The 18733-nt window shown below is 45.7% G+C and overlaps 2 protein-coding genes and 1 long non-coding RNA gene across 5 annotated transcripts; all 3 read right to left on the minus strand.

Moving 5' to 3' along the window:
- Window positions 1–241: 241 nt before the first annotated feature.
- On the minus strand, window positions 242–3633 carry LOC109731479 (MFP1 attachment factor 1). Of its 2 annotated transcripts, none has more exons than XM_040398496.2 (2): window positions 3012–3633; window positions 242–651 (listed from the first exon to the last, which is right to left on the minus strand). In XM_040398496.2, the coding sequence occupies exon 1, from the start codon at window positions 3505–3507 to the stop codon at window positions 3013–3015; it is 495 nt and encodes a 164-aa protein (XP_040254430.1). In that variant the 5' UTR covers window positions 3508–3633; the 3' UTR covers window positions 242–651; window position 3012. The 2 variants fall into 2 exon arrangements, with proteins under 2 accessions (XP_040254430.1, XP_020146239.1); XM_020290650.4 differs by lacking the exon at window positions 242–651 and adding an exon at window positions 1358–1632 and having other exon boundaries at window positions 3012–3632.
- Window positions 3634–11560: 7927 nt separating this feature from the next.
- On the minus strand, window positions 11561–15903 carry LOC141041580 (uncharacterized). Of its 2 annotated transcripts, none has more exons than XR_012202120.1 (2): window positions 15646–15760; window positions 11561–11757 (listed from the first exon to the last, which is right to left on the minus strand). XR_012202120.1 is itself a non-coding variant. In XM_073508236.1 (2 exons), exon 2 carries the CDS (start codon window positions 12982–12984, stop codon window positions 11932–11934), a length of 1053 nt encoding a protein of 350 aa, XP_073364337.1. In that variant the 5' UTR covers window positions 12985–12990; window positions 15646–15903; the 3' UTR covers window positions 11822–11931. The 2 variants fall into 2 exon arrangements, 1 of the variants encoding a protein (XP_073364337.1); XM_073508236.1 differs by lacking the exon at window positions 11561–11757 and adding an exon at window positions 11822–12990 and having other exon boundaries at window positions 15646–15903.
- An 87-nt stretch (window positions 15904–15990) lies between these two features.
- LOC141041581 (uncharacterized) lies at window positions 15991–18055 on the minus strand. Its single transcript, XR_012202121.1, has 5 exons — window positions 17648–18055; window positions 17398–17524; window positions 16901–17047; window positions 16234–16333; window positions 15991–16121 (listed from the first exon to the last, which is right to left on the minus strand). It is a non-coding gene; the product is annotated as an uncharacterized lncRNA (long non-coding RNA).
- Between the last annotated feature and the right edge of the window lie 678 nt (window positions 18056–18733).

Consider the following 18733-nt stretch of genomic DNA (forward strand, 5'->3'; position numbering starts at 1 on the left):
ATCCAGAGCATCTATCACACGCATGTTCAGCCAGCCACGTCGAACACAGTCCACCCCAGACCACTTTGGCTCTTTCTTTGTCTCTCACTTCATCTCCACCAATTATATGCACATGTCCGGACAATTTTGGGGGACACCATTGTGTGCATAGATAAATGAGCGTCCGGAGCGGACACATAATGCCAATGTCCACAGACAAATGAGGGGCCAAATTAGCCTAGCCCAGCTGAAAATGCTCTACTAACCGAAATATAGAGAAACTCCATTGAACAAACTAATTTAATTAGTTCCTAAAATATCTATAACAAGAATGGATCACATCACAAGAAAGGCCACAAAGAAGCACGACTACTCGACTAGGCGTAGCTATAGAGGTGTAATGTGGTAGGCCGTTCGAGCATGATATAACCAACTAAGAGTGGAGCAAACATGATAACAATGGCTTAACATGATCATTTGTAGTACTGTGTTTTTACAACTAACTTGCTTTCAGACTTACTGTCTGAAGAGCAAAGAGACATCTTTTTTGTTCATTCTTTTTTCTTTCCTGGCTCTTATCGCTTCAACGGCCCAGCTCCGGTGGAGAGGCTGTCACTGATCTGAGAAGTGAGTCTATAGTTCAGATAGACTAATTCTGCAAATGCCTAACCCCTGGAATCAATTTCAAAAATTAAGCGTCAAGTTTCCATAGCAAGTCATGGGTATTTAGCTAGTTATAAGGCTAATCTAACTGCCGTTGATCATCTATCTGTACCAAAAAGGACCACGTCAGAGTTCGCGAGGAAGCACGGCAAGTGTGACTCTAGAGGTGTAATGCCATAGGTCAGAACATAATGTGACAGCACAGCAAGAAACATGAGCCCTTCACAATGGCTTAGCATGATCAGTTATGGGTATTTTTTGGTAGCAAACCACGGGTACTTAGCTACTAAAACCTAATACAACTGCCGTCGGTCATCTATGCCATGACCATATTCTTTGCTTATTTAGTCCAGAGAATGTACAAAATGAAGTCACGAGGTAACTGAAATCAAACATGCACTTCATAAAGTCTCTGCAACAGCAAGAATTTAGAAACACATGAACCAGCAACTTGATCTTTCAGTACCAGCCATGAGGGGAAAAAAACCACTTGGTTTCTTTGTCAGGGAAGGTCATAACAGTATGTTGAACAGCACGCCTAACAAATGCACAATCTTAACTGCCAAGCTCAGGTTTGTGATGCTATACCTGTTACCCACAGAACCACTCTGGTCTTTTGGAAAGTTCGAGCAAACCTTCCGATGAGAAACAGAAATTGATTCAACACAAATTTACAAAAGCAGGATTTAAACAATATCGTAAAAATAAAACTATCTTCTCAGTGCAATGGTAAGCCTCTATTTTTGTATGTCCTTCTAGCTCCATATTGTTAGTTATCACCCAACCATTATGCATGAATATGACACAGATCCAGGTATGCAGAAGTACCAGAAAACAATCCACCATGAAAGAACAGTAGCACCTACTGACTGTGGAAACTAAGTAAGAAACATCAACAACATCAACCGTAGCTAGCTTCAATGTCATGGACAGCCACAAGCCAACAAACACCGTCAACATACATTGCTGGTAGCCCTGGCCTATCCGTCGCTGCGTCGCGTGGAAGGATATCAGAAAATTCACAAAAAGAAGACAAACATGACTATGTTATAAAATGTAAATATTGGTGAGTCTTGTATGTTGTTGTAAAATAAGCATTGAAGCAAAGCCTGCCAAATTTAGTACCATTTTCAATCTAATAAACTATTACATTCACCCAGCTTTGAAGCACAGCTAAACCTTCTTCATTCATATAAACGCCATGCTGGTTTTCCTAACGAAACTGCTTTGCAGACGACAAAGGCATGCACGCAATGGTGGAGCTAAGGCTGGGCAAAACCGGGCCGTGGCCCGCCCAGCCAAACAAGGATTCGGTGTAGATTGGTGCTGAATTTGGGCCATAAGAGAAAAATTACAGACGTGTTTCTTAAGCTAATTTGTTTTGGCCCGCCCAGTGAAGCGTGTTTAGCTCCGCCACTGCATGCACGACAGCTGCACGACGGGAGTGCTGGCCGTCTGCTACCCTTTGATGATACGGATGAACGAACGGATGTGCACTGTCGTGCAGAAATCGTCTGGAAACCATCGTGTGCACAGCAGCACTCTTTTCCTAATGCATCCTCAGCCATCTTTCTAGATGAAAAGAATATTCTTGACAGCTAGCATGAAGCATAGGTAGAAGAAACTGAAGCTTCAAAATTTAGTATTTGGTAAACTATACTTCTCATCTAGCAACACATGACCAACTAATTTAAAATGACTTAATTCTGTATGCAGACGTAGCTGCATAGTGCACACCTAGCATTGCAATCGGGTAGTCTTCACTGGAGTGCCAACTACTAGCAGTACATGTTACATAAACACCTAAAAGCACTTACAAATTTATGCATGTGGCCTTTTGGAAAACAATATGTGCCTATTTTCAACCCAAAATAGATAGTACGTACGTAGTATTTACTTAATCAGCTCAGCAATATACTATCCTCTCTGTACATAAATATTACTAGAAACGTACTTATTCAACAGAATGAAACCTACCTAAGAACTAACGCAATCCAAGTGCATAAGGTCAAAATGGACCAAGCAAACACTGCTACACCAGCCAAACGAGAACAAACTCAACACAGAAGGAACAAGCATACAATTGGCACCATTGCTACGAATATTCATTGGTACAATCTGCTTGCAATCTACTGCAGCCAGTACAGATGACCTGATGAATCATTCATGCACACCTTAAGGACAATGATGCACCCCTGATAGGCTGATATAGCTTAAAGTTTGTAGCAAGGCACCAGGTTCATGAAACAAACATCAATTCCCCATCTCATAGGCATCTCTAATAAAGTAGTAGTAATAACAATAGATAATCCCCAACGAAATGCCAAAATAGCAGCACTCCTCGGTGGATCAAGGCTCGGGGTCAGCACCTTACTCCTCCGTTGGGGGCGGAGCAGTCACCGACGAACCCTCCGACTCTTCAGCGCTCGGTTCCGCGGGGGTCTCTGTTGCGGCGGCGGCAGCGGCGCGCGACTTGGCGAGCTCGAGGAGGCGGCGGCTGACCTCCTTGGAGTAGGCCTGGAGGACCTCGATCCCGTCCTCCAGGGAGGTGGGGGAGGCGGCGGCGGACTCCGAGGCGGCGGCGAAGGCCTCGGCCTCGACGGCGGCTGCGGCGCCCTCGGCCTCGGGCTCAGGGATGGCGCCGTAGCGCTGGGAGAGGACGCTGGGCGCGGACAGGGTCTGCACGACGCGCCGCACTACGGCGTCGCGCGTGCGCTGCGACGGCGGCCAGATGCTGAGCGACGGGAGCAGCGTCTCCGACGAGGACTTCTCTGCCGACGCCGGAGGTGTAGCGGCGTCGGCGGAGGCTTCGGTAGGCGCGGGGTGGATGTCCTCAGCGCCGGCGTTGGGGGCGTCCTCGGCCATGGCGTGCAGAGCTAGGGGAAGGGGGCGGAGAGGGAGAGATCTGTGGCGTGGAGTGGGAGGAGAGCGAGGTGTCGTTCTGTGGGTTGGAGACTTGGAAGGTTGGGTCTGGTTTGGTTCGCGTCACGGGTGAGGGAGACTGCTCACGTGTCACGTCACGTGAAGACGACCAGCGTGCCGCGTGCGCCGTGCGCCCATGGGTTTTACTATCGGGCCGGTATATGGGCTGCAGGGCCGACCGATGCTCTCTCACTCCCAAAAGCATTTGCCATTTTGTTGACTAAAAAAGATTTTTTTTCTCAAAAAAAAAGACTAAACAAGATTTAAAAAAACATTTGCCTTTGTTTTTGTCAAATGATAAGTACGACACGCGTGCCACGAAGCACTCCTGCCTTGACGTTTTATATACAACTAAAGTTTCCATCTGAAAAGAAAAAAAAATAAACTAAAACTTCCCATCCAAAAATAATAATTTGTCATACGTGACATCCTCGTGTCAGTAAACTTGTCATAAAAAAGTTTGGAGTTGCCATGTGTTTGGGTCACACATGTGACATTTATCAGGGCCTGTGTTTTTTCGGAAGAAAGCATAGTTTTGACTGCACTGCGGTCTTCACTGCTTTCCACGGTGATGGTGTTGGCAATGATCCTATCCTCTATTTCCTATTCAATCTTTTTCCCTAAAGATTCTATTTAATGTTTCCTTAAGCTACAGGTTATGATGAGCAAGCGAATGTTCGTTGTAATTTTATTTTTTACATGTCGGCTTGTGTCTTGTTGTTCTTGATTGTACTGTCTACTATTTTTCATGATAAATATCATATATGTATGCCCTTTCGGTGTCTTTTCTCAAAACAAAACCATGTTGATGTCTCATGTCCTCTCGATCTCTAACACCATATTCATGTACACCCTAAACCTTGCAAAACTAGATTAATGAGGCCCGAGAGGTTTCACGTCACACCATAGGTGATTTTCGTTTTTCAAAATGCTTTGGGCCGGCCCATGTTGGGGGTGGGGCGCCCTGTTCTTTTTTTATTTCCATTGTTGTTTCTCATTTCTTTTTCAATTTCTTTTTGCTTTTAAAACTTTACCAAATGTTCATGAATCCCAAATTCTGCACAAAAGGTTCGCGATTTTTTTTCAAATTTCCAAAAAGACAACGAATTCAAAAAATGTTCGTGAATTTGAAAAAAAAATGGAATTTGGAGACTGTTCTTGGATTTAAAAACACATTCCAAATTTTAAAAGATTGGCTGGCTCGCGAGCCATCAGATCTCGCGCATTGAACAGTCGAGGCATCATCCACCATTGCAACACAGGTCTTGTTTTAGATTATTTATTTTTTTGCAACAAAGTCTTGTTGCTGATTTTTTTTCTTATTTGGAACAAAGGCCTTGTTGCAAAAACTCGTGCCATAGTGCTTCGTCCCATGGCATGCATGCGTCAAACAGTGCACGTGGCCGATAGCATGCCTGCTGCATCCCGCACATCGCGGGTAAGTGTCAGCATGCCCCCACATGACACGTGGAAGGCGATGGACGTGAGTGTTGTTTTTGACCTGGTGATTTGGATCATTTCCCATTTAAAATTGTTCAAGAATTTAATTTTATTTCCAAAAAATTTAAAAATGTTCACAAATTTGATAATGTTTCCGAATTTCAAAACATATTCACAATTTTGGAAAAAATAAAATATCAAATAATTATGAATTTAAAAAATGTTCTTGAATTTCAAAAAACGTTGTGAATATAAAAATATTCCAAATTTTAGAAATAATATTCACGAATTTGAGATGAATGTTCTGGATTTCAAAAATGGTAACAAATTGGCAATAGTTTCATGAATTTAAAAATTGTTCCAAATTTGGAAACAAGTTCAAAAATTTGAGAAAATATAACCTTATTTCAAAAATTATTCTTGAATTTTAAAAAGTACTCAGTTTTTTTTCATGAAATTAAAAAAGGTTCAGATTTTAAAAAATCATGAAATTAAAAATGTACTTCATCTGTCCCATAATATAAGACATTTTTGCAAGCTAACATAACTTGTAAAAACATTTTATATTGTAGGACGGAGGGAGTAAAAAAAGAAAAATAAATATGAAAGAAACAAATCAGAGGAATATTTCGCGGGCGGGGGTGCGTGTTTGATCGCTATCCCTCGACCTGGGTACAAGAGATTATGACTCATAACTTTTTTTAGTATAAAGATTATGACTCATAAGGTTTTCTTTTGGCGTCTGCTACGCCTAAGCCGGCTGATGCCAGCCAATTTTAAACCGCCTCGCCCACCATCGGATGCAATGGACTGTGACCCTCCGATTAATTAAGTGACCCCGACATAACTTCCATCTTGTGCACATGTCTATCCACAACGTATCCAACCAGCAACGGCGGCATCCCGGCGTCGCGTGGCGTAACTCCTGTGAGAGCCTCACAAGCTGCAGCCCTCGGGTTGCAGCAGCCAGGTTTCCCACCCCCTCACAAAAACGGCCGATGAGCTTCCCACGCACCGCCACCGCAGCAGCCTCGGCGAGCTATGGGGTTGCAGCACGTCGCTACTGGTGATGCTTCGGCCGCCTGGCTATGCTCTATTGCAACGCAGGAGATGCTCCGATGGCTTGGCGACGCTCCATTGTAGCACGGGCGATGCTCCGACGGATTGGGGACACTCCATTGCAGTACCGGCAATGCTCCAATGGCTTGGCGATGCTCCGTTGCAGCACCGGTGATGTTCCGGAAGCCCTACGATGCTCCATTGCAGCGTCGCGACGTTCCGGCGAGCCCACAATGTTCCATTGCATCACTGACGAGCAATGATGTTCCAGCGGTCAATGAGTGCTCCATCACAGCGCCTACAAGCAGCACCGGCAATGTTCCAGTGGGCCCACAATGTTCCATTGCATCACTGATAAGCAGCATCGGCGATGTTCCGTTGGTCGACGAATGCTCCATCGCAGCACCTACAAGCAGCCCCGACGATGTTTCGGTGGTCCGACGAATGCTCCTTCGCAGCGCCGATGAGCAGCACCGGCGATGTTCCAGTGGTCCGGCGAATACTCCATCGCAGCGCCGATGAGCAACACCGGCGATGTTCCGGCGGGCCCACAATGTTCCATTGCATCACTGACGAGCAACGATGTTCCGGTGGTCAACAAATGCTCCATCACAGCGCCTACAAGCAGCACCGGCGATGTTCCGGTGGGCACTGTAGCGACCCGACCCAAATGGATCAAGTCTCTGTGCTTAAGTGTCATCCCTGGATCGGTATGCTGACACACACAGTACTCGAGGATTTATAACAGAGGTAAATCACATGTATAAAGTAACGTAAATACTATTACCTCAATCCATATAGCGGAATTAACAACAAAGTTTTGGAGTTCCCAACAACACCAACGACAAAGTTGAGTGTAGACATCGTAACCCTAACGTATCACTTACTCATCGTAAGGTTCTTGCAACATGAGACGTTGCAGGCATGTAGGTCAGCACATTGAATGTACTGGCAAATTCACACCATAGAGCAATGATGAATAATAGCTATCACTACATGCATATTTGGCTGGTGGAGGCTCTAAGTTTATTTTTGCATAAAGCCAATTTTTCCCTACAACAAAGAAATATATTTTATTTAACTACAAAGTTTGTTGAAAACATTGAGAAGGTAACCCCAACTCAATCCCAATTAAAAGTTAACAACCCAACAAATTAATTAGGTAAAGTGATGAGATCAACATAATAATTCAAGCACCAGATACTCAAGATGTCCATAACCGGGGACACGGCTAATCATGATTAGTTTATACGCTCTGCAGAGGTTTGCGCACTTTTCCCCACAAGACTCGATCTCCTCCGTTATACTTCTCGCACTGCATGATGTTTGAGAAACGGATGACTGAGACACAATCTTTCAGAAGCGTTAGCTCGTTACGACGGGTAGACAGTACCACCTACATCCCCTACATCTACTAGTCTACCACTGTAAGAGGTCACACAACATACTCAACTATGCCAGAGCCCATAATGTCTTGTGGCTGCACACGGAAGTTTCCAGCATGAATAACATAATGATCCCTTTGAGCCTGGGTGGTGAACCATAGGATGATCACACGGGTACCCCGGGATCTCCTAGGACAACACTGGATTCCCCAGGTGCCCGGGCAAGCCACTGGTATCCCCAGGGTGCCCCAACCAATCCGCCCAGATGTGTATTAAAGTAGACACCTTAAGTTTCCCTTAGTTAATATAACTCTCACATCTTTCATGAAATCTCACATACCTGTTTTGAATCGAAAGTGCTTGATCCTTTGTCAATGGTTACAGAGAGTATATATATCCCCTGGAGAGACGCGACGATCCCGAAGAGATGCATCGGTTCCAGGAGGACGGGAGAGAGGCGACGGTTGCAACGGATACAGGCGTCCGTACGGGTGCAACTCGTTCGATGGGCAAGGGGAGATTTCCCTTAATTACAGATTATAGTTTAATCTTAACACTCCCCCTAATTTACGCTTGACCATGTAGAATCATCTTCACGATTGTCCGGGAAGCTCTATCATCTCAAAAGATTCTCCTTCAAAAGTTCTTCATAAAATCTTTGATGAGATCCTGAAACATATACTCACAAAGAAAGATAGCATAATGTGATGTCATTAAAATAAGGATATCTCAAGAAGAGACTCCCCCTAACACCTGCAAGTCCCTAAGTCTTCGCATACCAATTCCATGAACACATTTCTGGAATGTAGAATTTGGTAGAGACTTGGTAAATAAATCAGCAAGGTTGTCGCATGATTTGACTTGCAGAATGCTTATTTCCCCGCTTTTCTGAAGATTATGGGGGAAAAACCATTTAGGAGAAATATGATTGGTGATATTACTCTTGATGTATCCTGTTTGCATCTGCGCAACACATGCCACATTATCTTCATAGATAATGGTAGGCGATTTTATCGAACCCATTCCACATGACTGTTGTATGTGGTTTATCATTCTGCGAAGCCATACACATTTACATGTTGCTTCAAATAATGAAATTATTTCAGAATGATTGGTAGATGTTGCCACCAGAGTCTGTTTCGAAGACTTCCATGATATAGCAGTGCCACCATGTAGGAACACGAAGCCGGTCTGAGATCTGGCATTATGGGGATCAGACAAATAACCGGCATCTGCATATCCAATCATATCAGAGTCCTGATTTTTCTGGAACTGGAAAAATAGGCCAAGATCCTTTGTACCTTGGAGATATCGAAAGATATTCTTCACTCCAGACCAATGACGTTTGGTGGGAGCTGCGCTATGTCTAGCAAGTAGATTCACTGCAAATGCAATATCAGGTCTTGTGCAATTTGCAAGATACATAAGCGCCCCAACAACACTAAGGTATGGAACTTCAGGTCCCAACACCTCTTCTCCATCATCCCTTGGTCTGAACGGATCTTTCTCTATGTCTAGAGATCGAACCACCATGGGAGTTTTAGATGGATAGGATTTGTCCATATTGAATTTCTCCAATATTTTCTGGATATAGGCAGATTGGTGTACCATGATTCCTGAGGGAAGATGCTCAAGTTGAATACCTAAGCAAAATTTGGTTTTACCCAAATCCTTCATCTCAAATTCCATCTTTAGGTGATTGCGTGCTTCATCAATGTCTGGTGTGCTGCCGATGATGTTGAGATCGTCAACATACACAGAAATGATGCAAAATCCTGTAGATGACTTCTTGATGAAAACACATGGGCAATCAGCACTATTGGAGTAACCTTTCTGAAGAAGGAACTCACTGAGTCGGTTGTACCACATCCGTCCCGACTGCCTTAAGCCATATAATGACTTATTCAGCTTTACACAATACATGTTGCGTTTTGCATTTTTATTCGGGACAGAGATTCCATCAGGAACCTTCATATATATGTCCGAATCTAGTGACCCATAAAGATATGCGGTCACGACGTCCATCAACTGCATAGATAGACGATTTTGCACTGCCAAGGATATAAGATATCGGAAAGTGGTTGCACTCATTACTGGAGAATATGTTTCAGTGAAATCAATGCCGGGTTTTTGCGTGAAACCTTGTGCTACGAGCCTTGCTTTATATCTCACCACCTCATTGTTCTCATTCCGTTTCCGGAGAAAAACCCATTTGAATCCCACAGGGAAAACACTGGGAGGTGTAGGTATTGCTTCAGTGAATACCTTTCTTTTGTTAAGCGAGGCAATTTCTGCTTGGATTGCATCCTTCCATTTAGGCCAGTCGGAGCGCTTTTGGCACTCAACGATAGACCTTGGATCATGATCAGTGAGAAGGGTATCTGCAATCTTTTCAGCAAAATATATGTCGACAGTCGTAGTCTTATGGTTAAATGATTCTCCAGAATCAACATAGTTGATGGAAATTTCCTGCACCCCTAGTGACTCTTCGTGATTTCCCAATACGATCGAGTCTGGGTGTTCCGATGTCCCAGTCAGTTTGTGCATACTGGAACTGGGTTGTGGAGGTTGCCCTTCGACTGGGTGTATACTACCCATCAGGTGTTTGTCAACGTTGAGTTGACCTGCATTTACTGACTCCGAGGTTTTTCTCCTCGATTTCCTTTGCAGCTTGCTAGAAGCATGCTCCGGGTCAGAGGCCGTACTACTCCCCCTCTTTTTAGGAATAGGGAGTTGAGTGGTTTTTATTGGTACCTCCACTCTTTCTGGCGCGTTTCTGGCCGGGTTTAAGGATTTTGTAACACCTTTCAAATCAATAAATGAATCTGGCAGATTATTTGCAAGATGTTGCAAATTAATGATCTTCTGAACTTGAAGTTCGGTCTCTTGGGTACGTGGATCAGAGGATGAAATGGAATGAGCATTCCAATCAATTTCCGGGCATTCTTTCTGGTACTTGAAATCTCCCCCTAATGCCGGAAAATGTTCCTCATTAAATATGCAATCAGCGTGACGGGCTGTGAACAGATCCCCAGTTAGGGGTTCCAGGTACTTAATAATCGACGGCGATTTGTACCCCACATAGATCCCCAACTTTCTGTGTGGGCCCATAGATGTCCGCTGTGGTGGTGAGATCGGGATGTATGCAGCACATCCGAACTTACGCAAATGGGAAATGCTTGGAGGATTTGCACGTACCAATTCCAGAGGGGAAGAACTGTGATATGCAGTTGGCCTCAATTGTATCAAGTCAGCAGCGTGTAAAACAGCGTGACCCCAACAAGAGGTTGGCAAGTTGCAATTCGTCAACAAAGGTCTTGCAATGAGTTTGATCCTCTTAATCAACGCTTCAGCCAAACCATTTTGTGTATGGACATATGGAACAGAGTGCTGAACTTCAATCCCCAAAGCCATGCAATAATCATTGAAAGCACGTGAGGAGAATTCTGCAGCATTGTCCATTCGAATTGATTTAATCCGACTTTCAGGATAATGGGCTTGCAACTTAATGACTTGCCTCATTATCTTGGCAAATGCATGGTTTCGTGTGGATAGAAGACACACATGTGACCATCGTGTAGATGCGTCAATCAGAACCATGAAATACCGGAAAGGTCCAGATAATGGCTGAATGGGACCACAAATGTCTCCATGAATACGTTCAAGGAACTGAAGTGGTTCAGCTTGTATTTTGAGGTGTGAGGGCCTCAAAATTAGCTTTCCCGTGGCACAAGATGTGCACACAAAATCAGAGATTGAGGAAATTTCGACTCAAGCAAATTATGACCAATGGAATTGCTAGTAATTTTTCTCATCATCCCTATTCCAGGATGGCCTAGGCGATCATGCCAGGTTTGGAATGCGTTAACATTCTGAAAAATTACTTTGTATGCAACATGTTCCACGGGTTTGATGTACGTATAGTACAAACCAGACGATAGAGAAGGAATTTTCTCATGTACCTTTTTGCCATATCCGTCATCTTTAGTAAAGAGTAGATACTCCTCTTTGTTGTCTTCATGGGTTTCAATATGAAAACCATTTTTACAGATATCTCGATAACTGATCAGGGTACGTGCAGAATCGGGATATAGTAAAGCATCCTCAATTGTCACATATGTACCACTTGGGAGGGTGAATATGGCACGTCCAGTACCAACAATCACAGTATCGTGTCCAGCGATAGTTAGAATATCTCCATTCGTCTTTTTCAGAGTTTGGAAATATTTCATCTCCCTCAGTATGGAGTTTGTGGCACCACTGTCCACAAGGCATAATTCCTCTTCCATCGGATTGTCCCCGTAGAAAACTATATAAAACAAAGAATTTTCAATAAGAAAACCTCATAGTAATATATAGAATACAATCTTTATTATATCAAATGTGTTGATACAATACAATATAAAGACAACAACAAACTTATGTTCTTATTACAATCATCACAAATGGACATAATTAAGTAGATCACTAGGAGATTGAGGGACTAGTCGAAGTCGCCAAACACGTTGTTTGCGGTGTACTCAATCAACGTGTTCTCCATTTCAGTAGTAGCCTCAGGCAGATAAGGAACCACGGCGTTGCTCGGTCCAGGAGGAACATCGTGTGAACCACCAGCTCCTTTTGCGCTATCCGGATGAAGGTTGAAGTTGGCTTCAAACCTTTTCCCTTGAGGTGCTTTGCGTCCCTGAGATTGCTGGTACAGCATAACCAGATGCTTGGGCATTGTGCACTTTTCAGTAGAATGCGTGGAGCATCCACACTTGTTGCAAAGCTTAGATTTATCAAGCCTGGGCTTTGAAGTGCCTTTTCCCTTGCCTGGGTATCTAGATCTCTTGTTCCCATTGCGCTTTCGCTTATGCTCGAAATTGGATTGTTTACCCCGAGGGGTACCATTAAACTTTTGTCTATTTGCAACATTCAGATGGACTTCAGGTAAAGGTTGTGCCCCAACTGGGCGCTGAGAGCCATTCTTAGCAAGTAGCTCATCATGCTTTTCAGCCTGAAGTAACATGTGAATAAGCTCGGAATAGACAGTGTAGTTACAAGCACGGTATTGTTGGTGGAGGATCCTATCTGAAGGGAGCATAGTAGACAAAGTTTTCTCTATCTTCTCCCCCTCAGTAGGTTCCTTCTCACAAAAGCGCAGTTTGGAACATATCTTATGAACAGCATGATTGTACTCACCGATGGACTTGAAATCCTGAAGACGGAGACGAGTCCAATCATGGAGTGCTTCGGGCAGGACTACTGCCTTCTGCTGTTCATACCTTGTTTTGAGGGCCAGAAACAGAGTACTAGGAGATTCCTCCTGTAAATACTCAGACTTGAGATCTGGATGAATATGGTGCCTTATGATGAATAAGGCAGCATAGTTCTGCTGTTCTGTCAGCGGCGTGGCCCCATCCGGAAGAGGAGTCTCCGGGGGTTGTATTGCACGCGCTATCCCACGGGACGCAAGACTGATCTTGATGTCCATAGCCCATGTAGGGTAATTGTGGCCGTTGAGGGCAAACTCCTCAAACTCTTTGGCAGTCATCTTTGCCTACATGGGAAAACCAGAGATAATTAATTTACAGGTGGTAAATTAAAAACCATCATGGTTCTGTAATAAGAATGCAAATTTTTTGATACTCAAGTGTAAACTTGAAAAATTCTCAACCTCAATTGTGTGAACATAACACTTTGAAGATCACTTAGATCTCACAGTAATAGGCTACATCGCCACTACCTTGTGTATGCTACAATTCAGATATAAGGAATACACGTTGGAGGTAATCGCTTGTCGAGAATGACAAAGCGTAGACCTCACGGTAAGAGGGGATAATCTGCAAATGAGCAGTAGATCCCAACTCATTACCTTGTGATTCCAAATATAGTGAGGGAGAAATATTCAAAAATTTGCAAGTTTGGTGTGCGAGAGAAGATGATCTCGATCGCTAAAACATGTTCAAGAGAACTTGATATGTGGTAAACACATGGAACATGTCATTCTTCCCAGATGAAATCCGGTACTTTATTTATATTATCAATCCATTACATAATATAAACACACTAATAATTACACTAGTCCTAGTCAGATGTAATCTAGAACAGGACTAGAATGTAAGTAGCACTCAAACTAGGTACTAAACAGTACTAAACAGAGTAAAACTGCATAAATACAAACATTAGTACTACTGTTAATAAAATAGAGAGAAAACAAAGTATGAATCCAGGCCAGAAGGAGGCGGCTGGAGGACACAGCAGGCGCCTGGGCCTGGGCCTCCATGGCCTTTGGCCAGCCCACCCGCAGCCCCACCGCATAAGAGAGGGAGGAAGCGGCGGTTACGGATAAGGGTCTGAGACCCGAAGTCGCACCACCCGCTCGATCCCCTTCCCCGCACGGCGCCGGCGACTGGAGTGGCCGCCGCAGCCCCTCGCGACGCCGGAGGTCACCGGCGCAACACCGACGAGCCTTCCTCGTCCGAAGAAAGACACGATGACGACAGGGTCCGGGCGAGCACCCTCTGGCGCGGCGCTGGCGAGGCCGAGGCTCGCCGGAGCCCACGAACCGGGGCGGCGGCTGGGGCGGCAGTCGATGGCGGCGACGGCGCGCCCGAAGAGACGCCCGAAGCGCTGTGCGGCTCGGCTGCTCGAGCCCGCAGCCGTCTCCTGCTGAGGCGTGGCGGTGGCGTCAGCGCTCTCCATGCCGGCTCCAAGGCGGACCACTCCGGAGGCACCGGTCAGCGCGGAGACGAAGGCGAGCGCCTCCTCGTTCACGACGGCGCGCATCGGCACAGGGCAGTATCCGGGCGGGCCGGCGGCCTCGGCTGCGGGCGTTGGCGTCAACGGCGTGAGCCACGCGGCCGGCGGAGGAGGTGGTGGAGGCGGAGATCCAGGAGGGGGTGCAGGCGCGGCTGCAGCCCTGTGCACCATGGGGGTGCTCGGGCCGGCCACTAGCCAGGGGTCGAACCCCATGGGCGCCTGGCCACGGGCGCAGGGAGCACCATCGTGGTTGCGTCCAGGGGCGAGGGGAGCACCGCGGGGGGCGCGTCCAGCGGCGCGGTGGCGGCCAGGAGCACCTCGTCCAGCGACGCGGTGGCGGCCAGGAGCGCCACGTCCAGCGGCGCCGCGGCCGAATCGACGGATGGCTTGCATCCGGCGACGGAAACAGCGGTGGCCACCAACTCCATGGCGGCGAAGGGCAATGAGGCGGTAGCGGCGACCGTCCTCGCGGATCAGACGGAGGAAGGAGACAAGGCCTGTCATCTCACCGGCGGCGAGTACTTCCTCTCTTCTCCTTTCTCTGTTGCCTTTCGCTCTCGCTGGCTGTTCTACGTGCGTGATAACGTGTTTTGAATCGAAAGTGATTGATCCTTTGTCAATGGTTACAGAGAGTATATATATCCCCTGGAGAGACGCGACGATCCCGAAGAGATGCATCGGTTCCAGGAGGACGGGAGAGAGGCGACGGTTGCAACGGACACAGGCGTCCGTACGGGTGCAACTCGTTCGATGGGCAAGGGGAGATTTCCCTTAATTACAGATTATAGTTTAATCTTAACAATACCAATCCATGTCTACGAGCATAGCAAAGTAGTGCAAGCATAACGCAATAATACTCTGGGTTTGAATGCAAGACAATAGGTTCCTACCTCATCAACTACTTCCCAATACCCACATGTTATCAAAACCTACTAGATCATTGAAGGCGTGCGTTGCTGCGCCCGTCTATTTTTGCTATGGATTGATAGGAATTTTCACAATTATTTGAAGAAAAAAAATAAAACTTAAGGCTATTCAATTTCATCATTGGCCGTCCTAATCGTTAATTTAAGAATAAAGCATGCAAGCTGGGTCATTAAAAGAATCTCATGACATAACACTTACTTTTTTTTAGCCCTAGCATACAAAAAGGACCCATGCCTCACAAGATGCTTTACAACTTACACATTATACTTGACAAAACATATATCTGAAGTTAGCGAGTTCTTTACAAAGAATGTGATTTAGAAGGTTTAATTCTCGATGCACAAGATGCCTTCAAGATTTACAACCCTATCAAAAATCCTTTTGGGGCTCTTTTTAAGCTGTTGGTTCAGGAATCATCTAATAGCACAATATATGAAACAGATTACCCCTTCAACATTTCCAGAGCACAGACTCTTTTATCATGATGAAACTCATATAAAAGTTATATAATGAGGTTAAATCCAACCTTCAATGAAGAACCAAAGCTGGCATGTTCCGAATATTTTTACACCATCAGCACTGACTTGTTCGACCAGCTAGCTGGCGCACTGAAGGGAACACCATGAATTGACATAGTCCATCTAGTTAATGCAACTTACCATAAAGCGTTAAATGACAGCAGCAAACAGCTAGGTTGAAACTTGTCATCATCGGGGGAGAGAATCATACACTCACTAAGAAAATGCAAGAGACGGTCCTTTCTTGCTCCGATGCCTCGATGAATCTGAAGTTCAGAACATTGCCAATGCCTTAATTAAGCATTATCTATTTTTTGTAGTAAGAACCAATATGCAAAGCCATTGAAATAAACCTGAGAAACAGTTCACACGAAAATACTCAATTTTCATAACAAGGTTGAGCTATAAGGGGAGGAAATCTCTACCAGCTCACCCTAGAATGGTATCAAACTTGACATACCACTTCCGATGGTAATCACAAAACCTACAAAACAAGAAGGAACCAGATCAAATCCTCACACCACAAACTACAAAATCGAACCAGCAAGAATTTTTGGGACCCATCGCCGCTCATCGAGGTAGAACTTATGGCCTACCCTCACTGGTTGCTTTATTGAGAAATTCAAGAACTTCTTGAAAGCAGCAGCTATCATTGGTGTCACTGGAGTTGCTTCCCATTGTTGCAAAGTTGGCTTGCTATTGCATCCAGAAATCATGTCAATATGGAGGACAAAAGGGAATGTATGCAAAAATATGTTCATTGGTCTTAAAAAGAACATGATCCATTTATTCTATTATTTACATTCTTTACTATAGGATTTGAACTATCTTCAGCCTCTCAGAAATATCTGTGAGTAGTGGGCACATGAAGAAACAACAATATCATTAGTCATAGTCTACACACACAGATAGTTGTAAAAGCAAATATATAGTGTCGAGCCTAATGGCTTGGATGATTCCAGGCTAAAGAGAAGTGGCTAGATTTTTTTTAAAAAGTTGATGTTCCGATGGTACATCATGCACAAACTTGCTTAACTGAAGGAAAAGATATATACGAAGGTTTTAGACCTGACTTTAATGGGTTGGGCGATTTCAAGCTAAAAGGCAAATATCTAGGTAAATCCTTCAGAATTTGGGTATAACTGCTTTAGTTGTTTTATTAGGAGCTTGTGCCATATGGATTGAAACAGCTGATTCTGTTCACATAAGATTGAACGTGTATGCACGAAGTGCTGATTAAACTGGGCAGGAAGCTTGTCTAACCTGTAGGGATGTGGAGTAGACTCGTTCGTTGTTCAGGACTCGGTAGCATTAATGCAGAGAGTAGTTGAGTAGAATCAGGAAGATATATTATTTTTCCACGCTGGTGCCGAGAAATTGTAAGAATATGGTCGAGCATGGGTGACACTTCTATTAAGATCGTGGATGACAAGGAAATACATGTCAACTTCCATGATGCAAGTACAAAATATATATGAGACCATATTCTGAAGATGCAAAGTTTCATATTGCAATAATAACTAACTAAAAACACTTCACAGAAACAATAAGGTATGTAGATGTAGAATTATATTTGCACTGCAAAATATTAAGTGTCTGCATTCTTCATGTAAGCATAGTCCTACTAAGAAGCATACTTCTCTATTGCTGCGAAATTCACATCCATGTAGTATTTTGCGATAACTGATGTAAAGCTTATTTAATGTAAAGGTTCACAAAATTAACACCGAACTAATTTTAAGCATAATCTGTCAGTTCACCTCACAAGTTGAATAAGACCATAGGAAGAGATTCAGGGTATGTTCTCTTGTCAGGTCTGATGCCAAAAGTTTCCAACTCTGAGTATGGTTTGCCCATGACTTCATGCTTCAGTACAACCGATCATTCCTGCATGGTTATCATCAAAAGGTGTCTCATTAATCTTCTTTGGCTCAAACTACAGTGAAACATTAGGCAATATACTTCAGTTCATAGGTCAAGACTCAAGAGGATAGGTGATGAGAACCTTACCCTTGCCTTTGGATAAAGATGAGGAGGCTGGCCACGGGAAGCAGGAACGGCAGGAACCGCAGGCTGCAGTGCCACCTACACTCCGCACGGCTCCTCCACGCCTATGACACCGTCATGTTTTTCGCCACGCCGTTATCGTCGCCTGTCAGAGGGGCATCCGCCACCGCCGGCTCCGTTAGGCTTGCACACCGGCGGCCAAGTCGCGAGCCGGTGCCAGAGACGAGAGGTCGGCAGGATTACTTGGGAGGGATGGGTCCGCTCGACTATCCCCTCGCGCTGGATCCCCTTGCCGATCCTCTCATGGCGCTTCGGCTGGAGCGCGTCCGCTAGATCCCCACGCGCGCCTCGGCTGGATCCGTTCATCCTCTGACTACGCCACGATGATGGTGGCGGCGGCGCATGTGTCGTGGGTGAGAGAGAGGAGAGATGAGGGTAGGAATTGAAGGGGAGGGACGAGAAGTCAGCCTGGAATCGGAGGAAGCGAACGACCACCGTTCATCCGGGATCGGACGACACATAGTACTCCCTCCGTCCCGAAAAACATGTCGCAAGGGCTTTTTCGCAATTTAGTCCTTCGAACTTTCCCGACCAAACCCCCGCTGTCCACCCCGTCTCCTTCCTCGCTCTCTTCGTCGCTCCCCCACTCCGGCGACGGCGCTGCCTCCGACCCTCCGCCCCACGCCCCACGCCACCTTGCTCCCCCCACGCCACCTTGCTTCCCCCACCCACCTCTTCGCCGCACCACGTAGCCGTCGCCTCTCCCCCCACGCCGCCCCCCCACGCCGCCGGCTCGTTCCCCTGCCAAAACAGAGCAGGCGGCAAGGTTCGATTTTTGCCGCCGCCTGGTTCACCTGCGCGTCGGGATAACCGGCTAGTCTCCGTCGACCTCATCCCTTCCCCCCACAGCTGCACCCCGCCGCTCCCGCGTCATCTTCGGCCGGCGGCCCCGCCACGCCGCAGCTCCTTCGCCAGCAAGCCGACGCCGCCTTCCACCTCGTGTCGCCGTCGCCAGCAGGTAGACGACGCCGTCCACTCCTGTTCAGCCACGGCACCATCGTCCAGCACCTCAAGGCCGTCCACTCCTGT

The sequence above is a fragment of the Aegilops tauschii genome, chromosome 2, assembly GCF_002575655.3.
Source record: "Aegilops tauschii subsp. strangulata cultivar AL8/78 chromosome 2, Aet v6.0, whole genome shotgun sequence".
Lineage (NCBI taxonomy): Eukaryota > Viridiplantae > Streptophyta > Magnoliopsida > Poales > Poaceae > Aegilops > Aegilops tauschii.

Excerpts from the sequence above, each read along its gene's own strand:
- LOC109731479 (XM_040398496.2), bottom strand. The coding sequence starts at position 3,507 with ATGGCCGAGGACGCCCCCAACGCCGGCGCTGAGGACATCCACCCCGCG.
- LOC141041580 (XM_073508236.1), bottom strand. The coding sequence starts at position 12,984 with ATGACTGCCAAAGAGTTTGAGGAGTTTGCCCTCAACGGCCACAATTAC.